This window comes from Lagenorhynchus albirostris, chromosome 11 (assembly GCF_949774975.1).
Source record: "Lagenorhynchus albirostris chromosome 11, mLagAlb1.1, whole genome shotgun sequence".
In the NCBI taxonomy this organism is placed as follows: domain Eukaryota; kingdom Metazoa; phylum Chordata; class Mammalia; order Artiodactyla; family Delphinidae; genus Lagenorhynchus; species Lagenorhynchus albirostris.
Window position 1 is genome coordinate 51,407,843 of NC_083105.1, and position 20,927 is coordinate 51,428,769.

General features: G+C 37.9%; 1 protein-coding gene and 1 long non-coding RNA gene across 3 annotated transcripts in view; one reads left to right on the top strand and one right to left on the bottom strand.

The window, feature by feature from the left end:
• Positions 1–25: 25 nt before the first annotated feature.
• On the top strand, positions 26–13,404 carry LOC132529246 (uncharacterized). The gene is made up of 3 exons (XR_009543392.1): positions 26–365; positions 8,531–8,722; positions 13,059–13,404. It is a non-coding gene; the product is annotated as an uncharacterized LOC132529246 (long non-coding RNA).
• LEMD3 (LEM domain containing 3) overlaps positions 9,180–20,927 on the bottom strand; it is an 85,285-nt gene continuing 73,537 nt past the window's right edge. For both annotated transcript variants that reach the window (XR_009543391.1, XM_060165544.1), the window contains one exon: positions 9,180–10,312. Coding sequence is in view for 1 of the 2 variants with exons in the window: in XM_060165544.1 (XP_060021527.1) it covers positions 10,255–10,312 (58 nt within the window). In the remaining variant the exon portion in view is untranslated. The remainder of the gene's footprint in view (positions 10,313–20,927) is intronic.

The following is a 20,927-nucleotide window of genomic DNA, read 5'->3' on the forward strand; positions in this document are numbered from 1 at the left end:
ACGAGCGAGGGAGGATCGCGGATCGCGCCCGCCGCGGACGCGGCCCGCTGCCCGGGCCTCGGCGGCCGCCAACTCCCTCCTCCTCCAAATCCTCCTCCTCCTCAGCTGCCAACCCTAAGGCCGCCGGCTGCCGAGTGCAACCGGGAGGTGGAATCCCTCTGACAGAGGGCATCCCTTTCCAGTGTTGGGGCCCAAGAGCAGAGCGGCGCATCCCACCCACGGGTCCCGCCTAAGACCCCTGAAGGGGTAGAAAAGAGAGGAACCACCACGAGGAGAACCGACAGCGAGCCAGGGACCCGCGGGAAGGCATTTAAGGAGTTTGAGAAGACTCTTGCGATGCCCCTAATCAACTGGGAGCTTTGTGAGTAAGTGGATAAAAATATCTGGCAAGTGCTTCTCTTGAGTGTGGTCAGGTGAGGCTGGAGCGGCACTGCCAGTTATGCACACACTCAGGTGAGCCATCCTATACAAAACGAACAGGCATTATAATATATAAAACACCCCCCTGCATTCCAGGTGAGTGGGCCCTTTACACCAGGTGTGTGTGTAGGGTGAGTGTGTGTGTGTGTTTAGCCAGAGTTACAAACGGGCTCTCCCCAAACTTATATCTGAACACCATATATGGAGTTGAGGCAGACTGGCTGATAATAGTTTTTCATACTAGCTAAATGCTGATATTTATTTAGATTAGTCATTCTTTTCACCTCCAGCCTCTCTTCATCTCCCTTACATTAGTTTTGTATTTCTTGTAGCTTATCTGAAGGGCAGTGGTGAAATTTATTCAAAAGGTACTACCTCTGACGACAAGAAATGTCAGTCCCCGATGTTTAATTACAGGCCTAAACCAATAGTTGCCTGACTTTTCTTTGGCACTGATAACCCCTCCAGTAATCAAGGCCAAATGACCCTTAGCTTTTCAAGAGGACATAATTATGTCTAATTACTACTTTTTCTTTTTTACTGGCACTAATGGAACAGGCCCTGGAGATGTAGGATGTTATATAATTACTTATGACCATTTTAAGATGCTACAGAAATGATTCACTGATGCAAAATACTTATGGGGTAAAAGTCAAACAGATTTAGAGTGTGGATTATTCTAACATGACCTAAAGTACGGCAATTTGTACATCACACTATTTGTTTGAAAATGCTATATTTGAAAATTAGAAACTTTGTTTCAAAACGAATTCAATTCTGGCAAAGTATTAAGGCCCATATGCCAAAAACCAGTCCTTTTGCAAGTGGTTCCCCTTAAATCATCTGGTACTGAGAAACACCACATCCCATGAATTATTCCTGGCAAATGGGCAGATTTCACCCTCAATGTACTAGCAGTGATAATGAGACAAAGGGCAGATGACCTAAGTAAACTAACAGTAAATAAAATGTAATACAGTAAATTAGGGATTTAAAAGACACAGGCGTTATTACTCAACTTAAGTATCTAGAAGCTGGTTATCTTAAAGGGGATATTCAGGAAACTCTTTATGCATTCTCTCCCTTTCCTCTTTTTTGTATATTTTGTATTACATAAGCACTTTTCTTATTCATTTCCCCCACAACGTGTAGTATAATTCTTTGCCCATAGTATTTTTTTTCTTTTTTTTTACTTTTATTTTCGGCTGCCGTGGGTGGGAGGAACGCAGGATCTTTTGTTGCAGGGTGCTTCATTGCCCCGCGCCGGCTTCTCTCCAGTTGTGGCGCGCGCGGGCTTAGTTGCCCCGTGGCATGTGGGATCTTAGTTCCCCAACCAGGGATCGAACCCGTGTCCCTTGTACTGGAGGGTGGATTCTTAACCAATGGACCACCAAGGAAGTCCCGCCCATAGCTCAAATGTTTGTTTAAAAACAAAAGTAAAATGAGCACAGTCATTTGTAGACTGACGTATAGGAGCTCCCTAAGTGTAGAGAAAAGCTTGTTTCAAAGGGCTGTAATAATTTTGGCTATATTTAAAATATTTTAGTTGACCTTAAGTACAAAAACATAAAATTACAAAGAACGCAGTATACCACTGCATGTTAATATACGTGGAGGGTTAATTAATTCTATCAACTGCTTACTTGACAGCAATACCAGCAGCTGTTCTAAAGGCTTGAATAAATATGCTACAGAAGGGAGAAAAGAACAAAAGTTACTGAGTACACAGTAAGTGCCAGACACTGTGCTAGTTGTTTTACACATGGTATTTCATTTAATTCTTCCAAATATCTTTGAGCTTTTTATTTTGTATCCCTATTTTACAGCTAAGGAGAGGCATAGGTAAGTAAATTATGCTACTAAGAAGGGGTAAAGTAGTATTGGAATTCAAATCTCATTTCAAAGTCCACATATATTTTTACTGTACTAATCTGCCCCATTTTCTTTACATTAAAAACAAAACAAAAACCAGGGTATTCAAAAACTGTATTCATTGGGCTCTTGTGGTTTTAAGTAACTGGTGTGCACTTAGGTTACCTCAAGTAATAGGGGTAAAGAGTAAATGTGGAAATAAGACCAGAGACTTAACCGGCTTGTCAGGTCATCCTTGGTGGGCCTGGGGGTGGGGGCCTGTGCCTTTGATGGGTACCAGAAACAGGAAAGCTACTACCCTCTGACCACATTCCTATGAGTTTTGTAGTTTAAATCATATATTTCACGTTTTCTCTTTGTTATTATAATCTTAATGACAATCATGTTAACATATTATCTTAAACAATGTTTGTTTTTAAGACAAAGGACCCAGAGGAGGTAACTGTTTCCTTTGCTTCCTATATACCATCCCTCCCCAACCCAGTGGTGTGCTAGTAAATATTTAACAACCAGATCTGGAGGAAGGAGGCCTGAAGTGTAACAAAACCCAATTTATGTGGGTGTAACGCTCCCACCAGCCCAAGTCTCTGGAGGCAAAGCTGGGGAGAGATGCCCTCAACCAGCTCTTGGGCCCCTGTGAGCCAGTCCCATCACACCACTGCCCCAACCCCTCAGAAATGTCCTCAGAACGCAGCAAAATTCAAGTTGCACAACCACAGCTTTTCTACTCTGGCTCCCACTACCAGCTGCCAGTTCTCCTCTATAGCTCATAATCAAATGCCTCAGCGGAGAGAGTTTGATTCTATCACCACAGTCCCTCTTGGAGAAAGTTCTGGTATGAGGTTATCTCATAAGCCACTGAGCAGCCTGTGGATTGGCTACCTCTGAGCCAGGTGTCCTCTCCTACTTCTGCAGCTGTAGCTAGGGTGGAAGGCTCACGTGCTAGACAACATGGTCACCTGTACTAAAGAAACAGACTGTGCTGCTGCCTTTCTAGGGCATTGCAGTTGGGGCAGCCTCTTTCAAAGGGAGTCTGTAAGCATGGCAGGCATTCAAGCTACAGTCTCTCTGACATACTATTCTCAGCTCTTTCAGTAAATCCCCTCAGCCGTTATGCAAAGCTTTGAGACAGTCCCCATTCCGCATACCCAAAGGAACATCTTGGGTGGATGCCAGCGATTGCAAACAGGAGAAAGGACACGTTTGGACTAGATATTATTCAAAAGCCCTCAGGCAGGGTGAGAAACCCTAAGTTAGTACTTCAAATAAATGAACAGTTATCAAGTGCCATTGTTCTAAACCAGTAATGATCAATTGGAAAGTAAGGGAATTAATTACCTCCTAGGAGGATGTAACAGATTCTCCAGAAGGAAGTTTTTCTAACTACACTCAATCCAAACTCCCAAAATTCTGCTTTCCTATCCTGCGAGGTAGAATGTTGTCACTCTCACCCCTGCTGAGAACACTGTTTTATACTGACAGAAGCATGCCCCCTGTGCCTCAAGGAGCTAGAGTGGGAAGAGAGTTAAGGATAACTCTTCTCAGCATGAGGGACACAGAGTCAATGCTGACTGGCTAAGAGAGACACAGAACATCTTCTCTCATTCTGAAAAAGGATTTCCTCTTCCATGACAACCCTCCAGCCCCTAGTCACCAAACACACTAAAATGACAAGGACTCTCAAAGGCGGAAGACTGAATTAAAGTGAGCATTTTCCTTGTCTTGGTAAAATGGTTTGCCTGCATCTCAAACGGTATTTTTTAATTTTACAGTTGAGGCCATCCCTTTTGTTGATTAATTCTGAAGAGATTTGAAGAAAGTATTCCCATGACTGACGTGCTGCCTGATCCTACCAGCTTTGGCTGTGGATATGCTACAAGAAGTAATAAATATTTAACAAGATGACTTTCAATATTGTAGAGAATTAAATAATCCTCTAGACCAGCAAAGCTGCTTGGCTTTTGGCACGACTGTATCACATGAAGTGGCATACCCAAAATCAACTACACACACAGAATAAGGGGGCTGGGAGAGAGGGACAAGAATGAACTTTTAAGTTGGTACAGGAAGATACTTTTTTTTTTTGAATTTTATTTATTTTTTAATACAGCAGGTTCTTATTAGTCATGTATTTTATACATGTTAGTGTATTAGTATCAATCCCAATCTCCCAACATCCCTCCACCACCCCCCGCCAACCCTGCCACTTCCCCCCCTTGGTGTCCGTAGGTACAGGAAGATTCTGATGGGAGACTTGATTCTACTCTTTCACTCAGTCTGTTCCTGAATGCTTCTTATATTGAGAGCATCTCACACCATGGTGTGCGTGTCCAGTGTTTAAAGGTGTGTTTTTTTCACACAACTTATCCCTAACTGCAAACCAGCTCCTTCATGTGTTGTTCATCCAAAGAGGCTCCAATAGGAGGTAGAGGAAACCCTGGCTGTGTTGCGCTTCCTGGGAAATGGTATGTTGCCCTCCAAAATGGTGCTTCATTACAGGATTTTTTGCAGTAGTTTTACCGTTGCCATTAAAGCTTCTGGGACAATGGGTAAGTTACTTAATTACGCTAAGCCTTGATATTCTTTTTTCTCTGTATAATGGGAAAATAAAGGTACCTACCACTCATGATGCTTAACCCTAGCCCCATGCCAGCAAATGGTAAATCCTTAATAAATATCAATATAGTACTAATGTGATTAACTTTTATCACAACTTACTTTCAATCACCACAAAGCCACTCTTAGCCTTTAAGCCTTATCTGATAGGAGTTCCTCTGTCTGAAATGACTCATAATTTCTCTTCACAGCTCAGAGTCCTACACTTGTATTCATAATCCCCTCTTAAGGAAGTCTGTCCAGATTTAGTAATCCTGTCAACACATATTTTCTTCAAATTTACTTTTTATATTTATACCCAAGGTTACTAATAGTAACTATGTTTTCAAATATATTTTTAACTTCCTCAAAGTAATCAGAAGGCTACACACTTATATGATTATTCAAATTATTTTTGTGAAAACCAGTTTTAGAATTGCAATCAAAATAAATGATACATTTTGAAAAATATCTTCAGCACAGGAAAATCATCTTTGCATTCTTTCATTCATTCAACAAATATTTACTGAATGCTTTCTATATGCTGGATAGACAATGAACAAGATAAACCAGTAAAATATTTAGTGATAGAGAAATAAGGCAGGGAAGGTTGCGAAAGTGTTGGGGAAGTAACATTAAAGACATGGAAGAAAGAAGGAAGCCATGCAGTATCTAGGAAAGGAGGAACAGCAAGTGAAAAGGCCATGCCCAAGGCAGAGGCAGGCCTGCCCTGTAGGAGGACCATCCAGGAGGTCGGATGAGAAGAGGGTGGAAAGGGGCCATGGTGGGGAGCACTAGAAGACGTGGCCTGAGTAATTATAAGGACTTTGGCTTTTATTGTGAGTGAGATGGGAAGCTACTGCAGGGTTTTGAGCAGAAGAGCGACATGATCCTACATTGGCTGTTCTGTTAGGCATGCAGAGACAGAAAGGGAGACCAATTAGAGGGTCTTGAAGTAATCCAGGTGAGAGGTAATGGTGATTTTGGAGTAGGAAGGAGGAAGTGGAGGTGGTGAAAAGTGATCAAATTGCAGAGAAATTTGGAAGAAGCGGCCCAGAAGATTTGTAGATTTGTAGGGTGTGAAAGAAAGGTTAAAATGTCTCTATACTTTTTTTTCCTCTTTTTTTTTCTGAGCATTACAGAATTGCCATTTCCTGAGCTCTGGATGACTTAGAAGTAGGTGGTGGGGTAGTATATTAGAAGCTCAGTTTTGGACATGTTAAGTTTGATTCAGACTTTTAAACATACAAGATAATGTTCATCTAGACCATTAAATATGAAAATTGCACATATAGGGGAATGTCTGGGCTGCAGATAGTATATATGATATCTAAATCCTGAGAAGTCCCTGGATTGATTAAAAAGAAAGAAAAAAAAAATGCCAGCAGGGCCACTGAGAAGGTGAGGCTAAAAAGGTAGTAGGAAAATCAGTCAAGTATGGAGGCCTAGTAAGCAAATGAAGCTTTTTTTTCTTTCTTTCTTCAACTTATATACTTAGAATATATTCTTTGTGGATAACGACAGAAATTATTTAGAATCAAAATAGGATAGATGAATAACCAAATAAAGTTATATCCTTTTTATGCTTTAAATGAGTAAACATAAAATATTAAAAATGATTTTATTTTGTGACTTATAAATCGTCTCTGAAACTTACCCTAAAAGATAGTCTCTAGGTATCTGAGGAATAGCAGCACTGGAATACAGGTATATTCTACCATTGTAACCACAGTGAAAAGCTATCCCTATAGGTCAAATGACCAAATACCAAATATCTGTGGTGTGTAAATGACAAGGTCTATCAGACAGGTGGGAATAAAGACATCTCTTCAGAGAGGAACTTTTGTGAGGCTCAAATATATACAAAGTGGTTTTAAAACTGTTGTTTAAAGTATTGTACAGATGTTGCTTTTATAGTTTTTAAAGCTGGTGGTCATAAAAGCAGAGAGAGAAATAATCTTGCAGTTGACAGATTTCTCTTCAAATTCTGGCTATGCCATGTGATTGTTGTGCATGATTTTACAGTTCACATCTCTGGGATTTAGTTACCTTATCTTTAAAATGAAATAATACCTGCTCTGCCTGTTCTGCAAGATGTTGGTGGAAGTCGAATGATATAATGAGGGAGCTTTCAAACTACTGATATCGAAAGCAAAAGTCATGATTGAGGCGAGGTACATTTTTCTAAATTCACCTACTTTTGTTTCTTTGTATAAGCCACAGTTCTCTATGTATCTTGAAGATACCTCCTTGAGATCCCAATTAAAAAAAAAAAAAGTTCCTCTAAGGAAAATGCATACATACACACAAGCCCACAAAATTTGGTATACAATTGCACACTGATCGAAAATCACTTTGGAAAGCAATAGGAGTCGTAATTTCTTATGTGGAAAAGAAACCTAATGAAAGTATCACCAAAAAAACAATTAGTGTGTAGTAGGCTATGGGGCAGATCAGAAGAGGATAGCAGTGTTGGGAAGGCAACCCAGGCAGATACAGAAACACAAGCTTGAGGTAATGAGAGCCCCTAGTCTAAGATGGTAGCCATGAGACTAGAGATGAACAAGGAGATGTGATAAGAATAGTTGCCAGATAAAATACAGTATGCCCAGATAAATCTGAATTCTAGATAAACACCAAATAATTGTTTAGTATATCCTAAATATTGCATGGGGCATACTTACACTAAAACATTATTCATGGTTTATCTGAAATTCCATTTTAACTGGGCATCCTGTATTTTTATTTGCTAAGTCTGGCAACCCTAGAGAGAAACCGGTGAACTTATTCCTACCCTCATCCCCATGTTTCTGAGGCAGATTCTGAAACAACAAACAAAACAATGTGTACAACGTGACCACTGTGAAAAGGACAGAGTCATTAAGAGCTAGTCCAGCTCTTTTGTGGATCCTGAAGAGATCAATAAAGATGTCAAACAGTTCTTCACAGACCTATTTATTTCCCAGACAGGGCATGAGAGCTACTAATATTGTGGTTATATTCTATTCTCCATATATGAGTTTCGTACTGTCCAGTACAATCTACCTGAATGTGTGTGTGCACATGTGTGTTTAATGTATGGGCTAATTAGCAAAAGAACCACTGGCTCACGGTTGCCCTGGAAACATGAATTGGAGGACCCACAGTCTGTCCATCATCCGCCACCTACACACACACACACACACACACACACACACACACACACACGTGCACATGAGACTGGGCAGGGAAGTTTCTTCCCTATGCAGCCCAAGCCTGTGGTCTTACTTGATTGGACAGTGTATGGTATGAGTGGGGAGGAAGAAGTTTAAACAACGAGGTCCCTTTCAGTGGAGAAGTAGGAACAGTTGAAATATTCAAAGAAGGAAATCCATTTGAGGTGATATTACAAACCCGAAGGCAGGACAGGCAGGAGTATTCAGGTGACTTTCTCCATCTAAAAGCTTAAGGCCTTTAAGGTCTTCTCATCTCCTGGGTAATACAGGTGAAAATCCAAACTAGAACTGCAAAATTTAACCCTTATCTCTTCTACTTTGTAATTCTGTTCTGAAATTACCTTCACCGTGTCCTAGTGTCTCACTCTGTGGAGGCGGAAAAGTCATGAGAGCAAGGAGAAAGGGGTCTGGTTTCACTTCTCTTGTAGGTATAGCGGCAGACTAGGATTCACAACCGATGATCAGCAGTACCCAAGAACAGCCCACAGTGAAGCTGGAGACCACAAAAGGCCCACAGCCCACACCTCTGCAGAGCATTTTGGAGAAGACAGGTGGAAGATAAAGTAAGGCCAAACCTCATGACTGGCCGGTGACTTGGTGAAGGCTGTCCCTGAGCAAAAGTGAGTTTTGCAAATTTGGGGGTAGTAGAGATATGGAGCAAGACGTTGCAGGACTTGGATACTGACTGAACTCTCAACAGTAATAGAGAACTTTGAGAAGGAGCCTATATTCTTCTTTTGTGACTCCCCATAGTGTGATGAGTGCTCAATAAATGCTGTTGGCCGACTCTTTTAAACTGGGGATGGGGGAGAGGGGCACAAGGTTTGAAGGGGAAGGTGGGAGATGGTTAAGGAAGAATTTATGTATGTTCAACGGTCATAGAGAAAACAAATACACCAAATGAAACTATTAGGGTTTTAACTTTCCACAGTTGTGTAAAATGAAATAAAAATAGTTAGTTCCTTCTAAAAACCATTATATTCTGTTCCCAGTGGTAACAATTATGACTAGAACTGAAATGAAAACATATAACTATATCACAACCAAAGCTCTGAAAACTCAAGATATTTAGTGGAAAGAAATCCTGAAGAAACACTTAGTAGAGTGTTTGAAGTAAAAGCAAAACATTAAAACAATAAAAACATTTTCCAAAGGAAACAAATGAGGCTCAGCTAATTTCATGTCACTTCACAGCAATAAGGAAAAAAACGTTGGAAAATCTATACATTATGTAAGCAATGATGTTATAAACATGAAGGAAATAGCTCTGAACTGTTTCCAGCTTTGCCTCTAAAATTCCTTTGGTGAGATGGCTGGACATATTATTTCCTGTTCTTGTACTCTGTGGGAAGTAACACACCCATTTTAATCTTTGTCACTTTTTCCTATATCAACATTCATGGGAGGAACTAGCACTGATAATTCTCCCAAGGTTGATATCTCATATTCAGAAGTCTTGTGGCAGTGGGTCTCAAACTTAAATATCAGAATACCTGGAGAACTTATTACTATCCTGGGATCTCTCCCAGATACAGTGATTCAGCAGGTCTGGTGAGGGATTCAGGAATCTGCGTTTCTAACAAGTACCCCAAATGATTCTAAGACAGGTGTTCCACAGACCTTTCTCTGGTTTAGAATAACAAGGGTAATTTTCATGTCTACCTTCCAACTGAGGAGGATAAGTTTCGAGCTCTTTTTTCTATAACGCCCATAAGAATGGTGGAAAGGATTACAGGAAAATACATGAGAGTATACATAACACAGCTTTCATGACCTTCACAGGAAACTCAAATAACTACAATTTTTGATTTATAATAAGCCTTGAAATGAGGCACTGAAAGATTCTGAGTTGCATCCTGAGCCATCAGTCATTAATCTCCCCATAGTTTTAATGCTGTGAATATTTTATTGTATTCCTTGAAAACTGGTTAGTTTTAAATCAGGTTATAACTCCTAGGTAAGTGGAATATTAATTTTTTTAAAAATTACTCCAGGTAAATGGGAATTTTCTGTACCAATCTAATACTAGAATATGATACACTTTATGAAATACAGTTGATCCTTGAATAATACAGGAGTTATGGGTGGCGATCCTCTGCGCAGTCAAAAATTCAAGTATAACTTATAGTCAGCCCTACCTATACTCGGTTCCTCAGTATCTGCGGTTCTGCATCCGCCAGTTCAACCAATCTCGAATTGTGTAGTATTTACTGTTGAAAAAAATCCGAATATAAGTGGACCCATGCAATTCAAACCCATATTAAAGGTCAACTGTACTTTATTATAGTACATATTTTTTTCTGAACATAATGAAAATAGCATTCTTCTCCAGACATTTAAATTACATAAGGCAATATTTATTCCACCAATGTCCATATATAAGGTTCTGTTCGATAACTAAGTAGTGTTTTAAGTATATTCAGCTGTTCTTGGGGAAAACCAAGAAAAGTGATTTTGATTTTTCCATGTTATTTAAGCATAGTGGAAAATGAAAATTTATATAATTAGGCAGTTTTACTTAGATATGATACATTGTAACTTTTGAAAATGTGGTTTTATTTAAATGGGATATATTGAAATGTGGTTTATTTAAATGTGAAACAATGTATAATTCATAACGATGAATAGCAGAATGAGTGGCCAATCAACAAGGCTCATGGCTAGCTCTCCGAATGTGCGAACAGGATTCAACAACCCACATTACTGTTCATAACCAGTCTCTCTTCTTTACTGTCTGCTTCTTTCTCATCCCTATTGCTCCTGTTATCTTCCAGGGATCTACACCACACAACAGAGCCTCAATGATACCAGATATATACCACAAAAAATTAATTTGTAAGACTCCTACTGTTAAAAGATTATACCAGCCTATATATTTAGAGTCACATTAAGGAACATTGCAATAACACAGGACTGATTTTGGACTATCATTTTCAAGATTTAATGTCTTCTGTTGGTGAATCACAGCTGGTCCTTTCCAGTCAGGCTGACATCACTCTAATCACTGACACTACCCTAGTTCCACGGATGATAATTCTTGAATGCTGTCATAATCAGGATCTTAATCTCAATGTTACTCACATTGAGAAAAAGAAATTTACATTTAGATTTTCTGCCTCTTTGAAGTAGAAGTACTGAGCATAAAAATAATTTTTGGACACAATAGTTGGGCAAAACTAATAATAAAATGAGTAATTTAGGAGAGATGAAAAACTAACAAGGTATACTGTTTCAAAGTCAAATAAAAAGGGAGAATACATTAGTTTCAAAAGAACAAAAGTAGTTAATGGTGAAGAAGAACAACCAGTTATAGAAATAAAGATGTCAAAACTTCTGGACTTTCAAAACTGCACCCAGTCAGGATATACCAGAGCATTCACCATTAATATGATGTTTACTTTAGATTTTTGGTAAATATCTTTTATCAGATTTAGGAAGTTCCCTTCTCCTATTTTTCTAAGAATTACTTTTCTATGAAAGGATATATGCATTTGGAATTTTATCAGATGGTTTTACTGCATCTATCTGAGATGATCATATTAAATTCACTTATTTTGTTAGTGGGACAAGTTACATTGGTTTTCTAATGTCAAACTAATCTTGCATTCCTGGAATAAATCCAACTTGGTCATGATATGTAATTCTTACTCAGATGCTGCAGTTTGGCTTGCTGACCATTTTGGTTTGTTTGGGATTTTTGCATTTATTCAGGGGGCTTGCCCTATAAATTTTCCCTTTCTGTTTGGTTTCTGCATCAAAGTTATGTTAATCAGTCCACTCCCTTTCTCTATTTGCTGGAATGGGAAATATATCATTTCAAAAAGGAGGCACTGAAGAGATTATAGATTTTCCAAGGTCTCTCTTATGCGTGAGCATTGTTAAGGGTAACTACAATGAAAAACAAAGGGATGTTAAAAATAAATCACATTATCAAGTAGTTGGTTTCATACAGCCTGATTTAGAGATGGTGACAGGGATATATGACAGCATTTTACATTATTTCACTTAATTCTCTCAACTGCATCATAATCAGTTTTAAAAATGAGGAAATTGAGTCTTAGACTACATGACTTGCCTAAGGTCACACAACCAGGATGTGTTAAAGTCGAAATGTGAACATGGTTCTCTCACTCCAGAGACTGTGCTCTTAAACCACGCCTCCTTTTTTCCCCCTCTCTCAATACAGGAATCCAGTGTTTGTAAGACCTTTCATATACCTGCTAACTGTAACAACCCACAGATCTGCCACCAAAATAAACATAGCCTTTTCCAAAGTGCTGTAAAAAGTCTAAAATGTCTGAGCTTCATTACTAAAGGTTGGTAGTGATTCAAAATATACTAGCAGGGCTTCCCTGGTGGCGCAGTGGTTGAGAGTCCGCCTGCCGATGCAGGGGACACGCGTTCGTGCCCCGGTCCAGGAGGATCCCACATGCCGCGGAACGGCTGGGCCCGTGAGCCATGGCCGCTGAGCCTGCGCGTCCGGAGCCTGTGCTCCGCAACGGGAGAGGCCCGCGTACCAAAAATAAAAAAAGAAAGAAAAAATATATATACTAGCAGAGGAGATCAAATTAAGAAGATGAAGTAAAGACAATTATGGAAATTCTAATTAAGGTAAGCATTCAAATATATGTAATAAATGTTTGTGGAGAAATTTTGTAAAATACATATACAATATAACAGATTGGAATTCACTGCTAAATCTTGGAGTATTTCCCTCCAATAGTACGTATATGATATATTCCTTTCACTCTAGATACATAATTTTTCACTTTTAACAACTCTGGTATAGAAATTCATTTTAGAATAAATGGTGTCTTAAAAAAATCACTGTCAAAGTTAGAAAAAAAATTGCGGTCTAACCTGCATTACTTCCCATTTCTTCCAGGGAATTGATGTTTGCTTTTATCTGGGGGAACTACTAACTGTAAACACTTTAACTTCTCTCTTTGCTTGCAGATTTTTGCACCATGCTGGTGGAAGGAACCGAAACCAGTCTGAATGAAGATCAGCTGGTCTTTTGCGGTCCCGTTCCAGATGGGACATTTACCCTGACTCTGAGGTTGTTCTAGCTTTATGGTAGGGTCTCCTATCAGAATCCACATCTTCGGTGTTACTTTTATTGTTGTTTTCCTTTCTTACTTAGTGCCAGAGAAAATGCTGCCTCTTCCGACTAACAGTATCTTAGATGAAATACAGTATATTTGAAATAATGATTATGCAACTTAAGAAACACATAGACAATATTTTCCACACCTTAAGTATTCCTCAAAGACATTATTTTAATGATTGCCCATGATTCATATAATCCATAATTCATTATTTATTCTCATTTTTGTAGATTTCTATTGCTTCTAATTTTTATTACAGAATAAAGCTGTAATGAACATCATTTTCATATCTTCATGTCATCCTGATAATTTCTTCAGAATAAATTCCTAAAAATTTATTGGACTTCAAAATTTATTGGCAAAACTATGTATAGCAAAATTGACCTATAGAAATGAGCATCACTTTACATAACTACCACCATTAATATAAGGGGCCTACTTTCCCTAAACTTAAGAAAAATTGTGAAGTTTCATATGTAAAAAAACTTTCTCAATTGTTGATTAATTTGCATTTATATCTGTGGCTGACTGTTTCATGTTTTTGTTGGCCATTTGCAGCTCTTCACTTGTGGGTCATTTCCTGATGTCATTTGACTATTTTTCTATTGGGATGTTAGTCTTTTTATGTTAGAATAATTTTTACTTGTAGAATATTACTGCAAATCATATATAGTGCTAACATCTTTCAATTTCCTTGTCTTTTCATTTGTTCTTAGACGTTTTGGATGTACTGATCATTTTAATATAACCAAACATGTTTCTTTATGGTTTCTTTCTTTGTTTCTGTGCTTAACCCTCTATCAAATGTTTTCCTCTGATTTTTTTATTAGTTATTTTGTGACTATTTTTCAATTCTTTATTCCTCCTGGAATTTATCTGGGTATGTGTAGAAGACTCTTTACAAGTGAAAACACAGAAGACTGAAACTACTGTAGATACCACATTGATGATATAAAATCTAACGTGAAAACAGAACTGAAGGGGCTTTCCTGGTGGCGCAGTGGTTGAGAGTCCGCCTGCCGATGCAGGGGACACGAGTTCGTGCCCTGGTCCGGGAGGATCCCATATGCTGCGGAGCGGCTGGGCCCGTGAGCCATGGCCGCTGGGCCTGCGCGTCCGGAGCCTGTGCTCTGCAATGGGAGAGGCCACAACAGTGAGAGGCCCGCATACCACAAAAAAAAAAAAAAGAACTGAAGTGAATTCAAAAAGAAAATGTCTACTCTGCCCCCTTATCCATTCTCTCCCCTAAACCAAATGACTCTATGTTTGCATATTATTCTCGTTCTCATTGTTTCCAGCTAATTGCTTAGAACAGTGTTCTCCAAACTTTTTTTACTTCATGGCGCTGAAAGAAAAGGATAATCATTGTACAGCGCCCTGGTTAAATGGAGGAAGCTACTTAACAGCCTGCCAGAGGTCACTAGGCCTTGAGCTCCACCACTCCAAGTCCTAGTGCTACTCTAAAGGCTACATCTAAATGATACATCTGTAACCATTTGTGGCACATCAGTTGGGAAGTCCATAATATTTCTGTCAGTTACCATGTTCCTCTGAAAGGAACCCTTCCCCAAAATGTTACTAGGGTCTATAAATCAGATGCTGGTAGTAAGGTAGAGAAGCCCGACTGTGACTGTCAAATAAAAAGAGAGCACTGAACAAAGTAAACTGAACATTTGTTGTGTTATTGGGACATACGAAATTTTTGTGAAAGAATCCTCTCAGTCAAGTTAGTATGAGGAAATTGAGTGACTTCCACGGTGTGGAAGTATCTGGTCATTAAAATATTCTAAGTTACTACAAGCCAAAGGGTCTGTGCCTCTTCTAAGGAAACACAAGTTGCAGGAAACATAGGCTTCTGGCCCTGGTATATTAGGGCTCTAACTTTTGTGCTTAATTTTTTAAAACTTTCATTGAATGATCCACTTTTTCAACTAATTTTTAAAGCCAATCTTTATCATATACTAAATTCTTACATATCAGAGTATCTTCGGAATTCAAGTATCCATTACCCACATACTGTTATGATAATGGATCATAAAATACTCTTACAAAAAGTGCTCTTTAAAAAGTCAATCCCAGGAATTCTCTGGTGGTCCAGTGGTTAAGACTCCATGCTTTCACTGCTGAGGGCGTGGGTTCAATCCCTGGTCGGGGAACTAAGATCCCACAAGCCGCATGGTGCAGCCAAAAAAGAAAAAGAAAAATCAATCCCTCCTCAAACATTCTTCCCCACTTCACAACACCTCCTACATTAATGTCTGTCTTTGACAGTGTCTTGCAGATTGTCATTCAAAACACAATGCAAGTGCAATGAAAATTCACTACAAAGTGAACTTGCAAGTCTCACAAATATGTAGTATTTCATGAAATTGATAAAGATGATGGAAGACTATTCAAATCATGAGTATAGCCATAGAATGTGTCAATAAGTCCAGTGAGCAATTAAAGGAAAGTTGCCAAGAACAAAAAAACAATGATACATGAAGCACATAAGGGAATGATTTGACTAGAAGATACCCTTACAAAAATGGATGAAGTCTGGGATCTTTTGTAAAATGATTTGATTATGGAACAGCCAACATGAAGTAAAAATTATCATTCCATGTTTCAAATAATTTTGTCAAAAAATATTTCTAAGAGTTAAAATATTTATAAGTTAACTATGTTATACAGAAAGTTTTTTTTGTAATCTTAGCAAAAAATTTTAAGTTAAAGTTCTAGTGAAACTATTTATGAAAATTTGGTCCCAAATTTAAATAGATTTAAGTGACCTTCTGGTATCAGTTATGCTCAGGTAAGAATCTGTTTCAAGGTATTAGTTATCTGACTATATATTTGTGCAACAGTGTTGACACAGATTTAATTTGCTTTAACATCTGATAGGGCCAGTCTCTCTTTATTAATCATAATTTATTAAGAATTTAATATCTTTCTTGTTTATCCTACCAGCTGATATTCTATAAATTAATTTAAAATACCAAGACATTAATTTTAATCTATGGAAAACTTTACTGGAATTGCATTAAACTTCTTTACTAATTTAGGAAGAATTAGGGAGCCTATTTGCTATATTCAGTCTTTTTATCAAGGAAAAATTATTGTCTCCATTTATTTGTTTTCTTTGATCTCTTTTAGAAAAGTTTTCCTCACATACATCTTATATATTACTTGTTGAATTTATTCATAGGTGATAACAGTGTACCTATCTATCAAATCACCATCTAAAACAGAATATCCCTATTCAACATGCAGGCACCAATCCCAAGCCAGGAATTGTTTTTGGTAAAGAGCATGAATGATTTTCAAAGACGGGGACAATAATGAATAGCATAACAGAACTTATTTCCAGCAATATGATGGAATAAGACATCCTGAATAAACCTCCCAAAATAAAACATCTTTTTTACTGGATTAAACATGAAAAACATCTTTCAAAGTGAATTACTGATCTGGCAGTAAAGTAAGAGGAATCCTTAGAGGCCAAAAATGAAACAAAAGCAGAAAATCAAAGATATAATCAGATGTGGGAGCCAGTGGTGACCCAAAGAGCACCAGCTGAACCCCCGTGACTTAGAGGTTTTAACAGCAGAATATATATTCTTCTCAAGTTCACATGGAACATTCTTCAGGATAGACCATATGCTAGGCCATAAAACAAGCTTCAAAGGTTAAAAAAAATTGAAATCAAACAAGTATGTTATCCAACCACATGGAATGAAATTAGAAATTAATAACAGAGAGAAATACGGGAAATTCACAAATATGTGGAAATGAAACAAACTTCTAAATAACCAATGGGTCAAAAAAGAAACTACAGGGAAATTAGAATACTTTAAGATGAATGAAAATGAGGACACAATATATATATCAAAATGTATGGGACACAGCTAAGGCAGTGCTTAGAAGGAAATGTATAGCTGTAAATGCCCATATTAAAGAAAGAAAGGTCTCAAATCAATAACTTAAACTTCCACCTAAAGACACTGGAAAAAGAAGAGCAAAATAAACCCAAAGCAAGTAGAAGTAAGGAAATAATAGACTAGAGTGGAAATTCATGACATGGAGCATAGAAAAACAATAGGCAACATCAACAAAGCAAAAGATGATTCTTTGAAAATATCAAAATTGGTAAACTTGTAACTAGACTGACCAAGAAAAAAAGAAAACTCAAATTATTAAAATCAGTAACAAAAGAAGGGACATTACTACTGACATTACAGAAATAAAGAGGATTATAAGGGAATACTATGACTAACTATATACCAACAAATTACACAACAAATGAAATGTAAAAATTCCTAGGACACAAACTACTGAAATTGACTCAAGAAGAAATGGAAAATCTGAATAGACCTATCACAAGTGAAAGGACTGATTTAGTAATCAAAAAACTGCCTATAAGGCCTAGGCCTGATGACTTCAATGGTGAATTCTACCAAATATTTAAAAAATAATTAATACAAGTTCTTCACTAACTCTCCCCAAAAACAGGAGGGACCACTTCCCAATTTATTCTGAGACCAGTATTACCATGATGCCAAAATCAGACAAAGACCTCACAAAAAAAGAAAACTACAGACCAAATGTCTCTTTTGAATATAGATACAAAAATCCTCAACAAAATACCAGCAAACTAAATTCACCAACATATTAAAAGGTTTATACACCATGATTATGGCTTGAGTGTTATCCCAGGAATGGAAGGTTGGTTTAGCATTTGAAAATTAATCCCTGTTATCAGTAGAATAAAGGACAAAAATCATATGATCATCTCAACAGAGACAGCATTTGACAAAATCCAACACCCTTTCATGATAAAAACAATCAACAAACTAGAAATAGAAGGGAACTTCCTCAACTTGAAAAAAGAAAATGAGTAAATACTTTGAGGTCAGTGAAATGAAGACACAACACACCAAAAGCTAACGACATACCTAATGGTGAAAGACTGAATGCTTTCCCTCTAATTTCAGGAACACGGCAGGGATATCTGCTCTCCCCACATCTGTTCAACACCATATGGGAAGTTCTGGCCAGGGCAAGTAAGTCAAAAACAAAAGAAAAAGCATCTAGAAAAATTAAAACTACCTTTTATGCAGATGACATGATCTTATATATAGAAAGTTCTAAAGAATTCACTAAAACCTATTAGAACTAATAAATAAGTTCAACAAGGTGGCAGGACCCAAGATCAATAAGCAAAAACCAACTGTATTCTATATACTTGCAATGAACAATCTAAAAAAGCAATTTTTTAAAAATTCCATTTATAATAGCATCAAAAAGAATAAAACACCTAAGAATAAATTTAACAAAAGAAGTATAAAACTTATACCCTGAAAACTATAAAACACTGCTGAAAGAAATTAAAGAAGACTGTTTTTGAATTTTATTTTTTATACAGAAGTTTCTTATTAACTAATTTTATACATATTAGTATATATATGTCAATCCCAATCTCCCAATTCATCCCACCATGCCCCCACCACCCCCACTTTCCTGCCTTGGTGTCCATACGTTAGTTCTCTACATCTGTGTCTCTATTTCTGCCTTGCAAACCGGTTCAACTGTACCATTTTTCTAGATTCCACATATATGCATTAATACATGATATTTGTTTTTCACTTTCTGACTTAATTCACTTTGTATGACAGTCTCTAGGTCCATCCACGTTTCTAAATATGACCCAATTTCATTCCTTCATATGGCTGAGTAATATTCCATTGTATATATGTACCGCATCTTCTTTATCCATTTGTCTGTTGATGGACACTTAGGTTGTTTCCATGACCTGGCTATTGTAAATAGTGCTGCAACGAACATTGGGGTGCATGTGTCTTTTTGAATTATGGTTTTCTCTGGGCATATGCCCAGTAGTGGGATTGCTGGGTCATACAGGAATTCTATTTTTACTTTTTAAAGGAACCTCCATACTGCTCTCCATACTGGCTGTACCAATTTACCTTCCCACCAACAGTGCAAGAGGGTTCTCTTTTCTCCACACCCTCCCCAGCACTTGTTGTCTGTGGATTTTCTGATGATGCCCATTCTAACCGGTGTGAGGTGATACCTCATTGTAGTTTTGATTTGCATTTCTCTAATAATTAGTGATGTTGATAAGCTTTTCATGTGCCTATTGGCCATCTGTATGTCTTCTTTGGAGAAATGTCTATTTAGGTCTTCCACCCACTTTTTGATTGGGTTCTTTGTTTTTTTGATATTGAGCTGCATGAGCCATTTGTATATTTTGGAGATTATTCCTTTGTCCACTGATTTGTTTGCAAATATTTTCTCCCATTCTGAGGATTGTCTTTTCGTCTTGTTTATAGTTTCCTTTGCTGTGCAAAAGCTTTGAAGTTTCATTATGTCAAATTTGTTTATTTTTATTTCCATTACTCTAGGAGGTGTGTCAAAAAAGATCTTGCTGTGATTTATGTCAAAGAGTGTTCTGCCTATGTTTTCCTCTAAGAGTTTTATAGTGTCTGGCCTTACATCTAGGTCTTTAATGCATTTTGAGTTTATTTTTGTGTACGGTGTTCGTGAGTGTTCTAATTTCATTCTTTTATATGTAGCTGTCCAGTTTTCCCAGCACCACTTATTGAAGACACTGTCTTTTCTCCCTTGTATATCCTTGCCTCCTTTGTCATAGATTAGTTGACCATAGGTGCCTGGGTTTATCTCTGGGCTTTCTATCCAGTTCCATTGATCTATATTTCTGTTTTCGTGCCAGTACCATATTGTCTTGATTACTGTAGCTTTGTAGTATAGTCTGAAGTCAGGGAGTCTGATTCCTCCAGCTCCGTTATTTTCCCTCAAGATTGCTTTGGCTATCCAGGGTCTTTTGTGTCTCCATACAAATTTTAAGATTTTTTGTCCTACTTCTGTAAAAATGCCCTTGGTAATGTGATAGGGATTGCACTAAATCTGTAGATTGCTTTCGGTAGTATAGTCGTTTTCACAACGTTGATTCTTCCAATCCAAGAACATGGTATATCTCTCCAACTGTTTGTGTCATCTTTGATTTCTTTCATCAGTGTCTTATAGTTTTCTGAGTACAGGTCTTTTACCTCCTTAGGTAGGTTTATTCCTAGGTATTTAATTTTTTTTTCTTTAATAAATTTATTTATTTTTATTTATTTATTTTTGGCTGTGTTGGGTCTTCATTGCTGCACGTGGGCTTTCTCCAGTTGTGGCGAGCAGGGGTGACTCTTCGTTGTGGTGCATGGGCTTCTCCTTGCAGTGGCTTATGTTTTGCAGAGCACAGGCTCTAGGCACGTGGGTTTCAGCAGTTGTGGCACATGGGCTCAGTAGCTGTGGCTCGTGGGCTCCAGAGCGCAGGCTCAGTAGTTGTGGCACACGGGCTTAGTTGCTCTGCGGCATGTGGGATCTTCCTGAACCAGGGCTCGAACCGATGTCCCCTGCATTGGCAGGCAGATTCTTAACTACTGCACCACCAGGGAAGTCCTATATTTTATTCTTTTTGTTGCAATGGTGAATGGGATTGTTTCTTTAATTTCTCTTTCTGACCTTTTGTTGTTAGTGTATAGGAATGCAAGAGATTTCTATGCTTTAATTTTGTATCCTGCAACTTCACCAAGTTCATTGAAGAGCTCTAGTCGTTTTCTGGTGGCATCTTTAGGATTATCTATGTATACTATCATGTCATCTGCAAACAGTTAGTTTTACTTCTTTTCCAGTTTGTATTCTTTTATTTCTT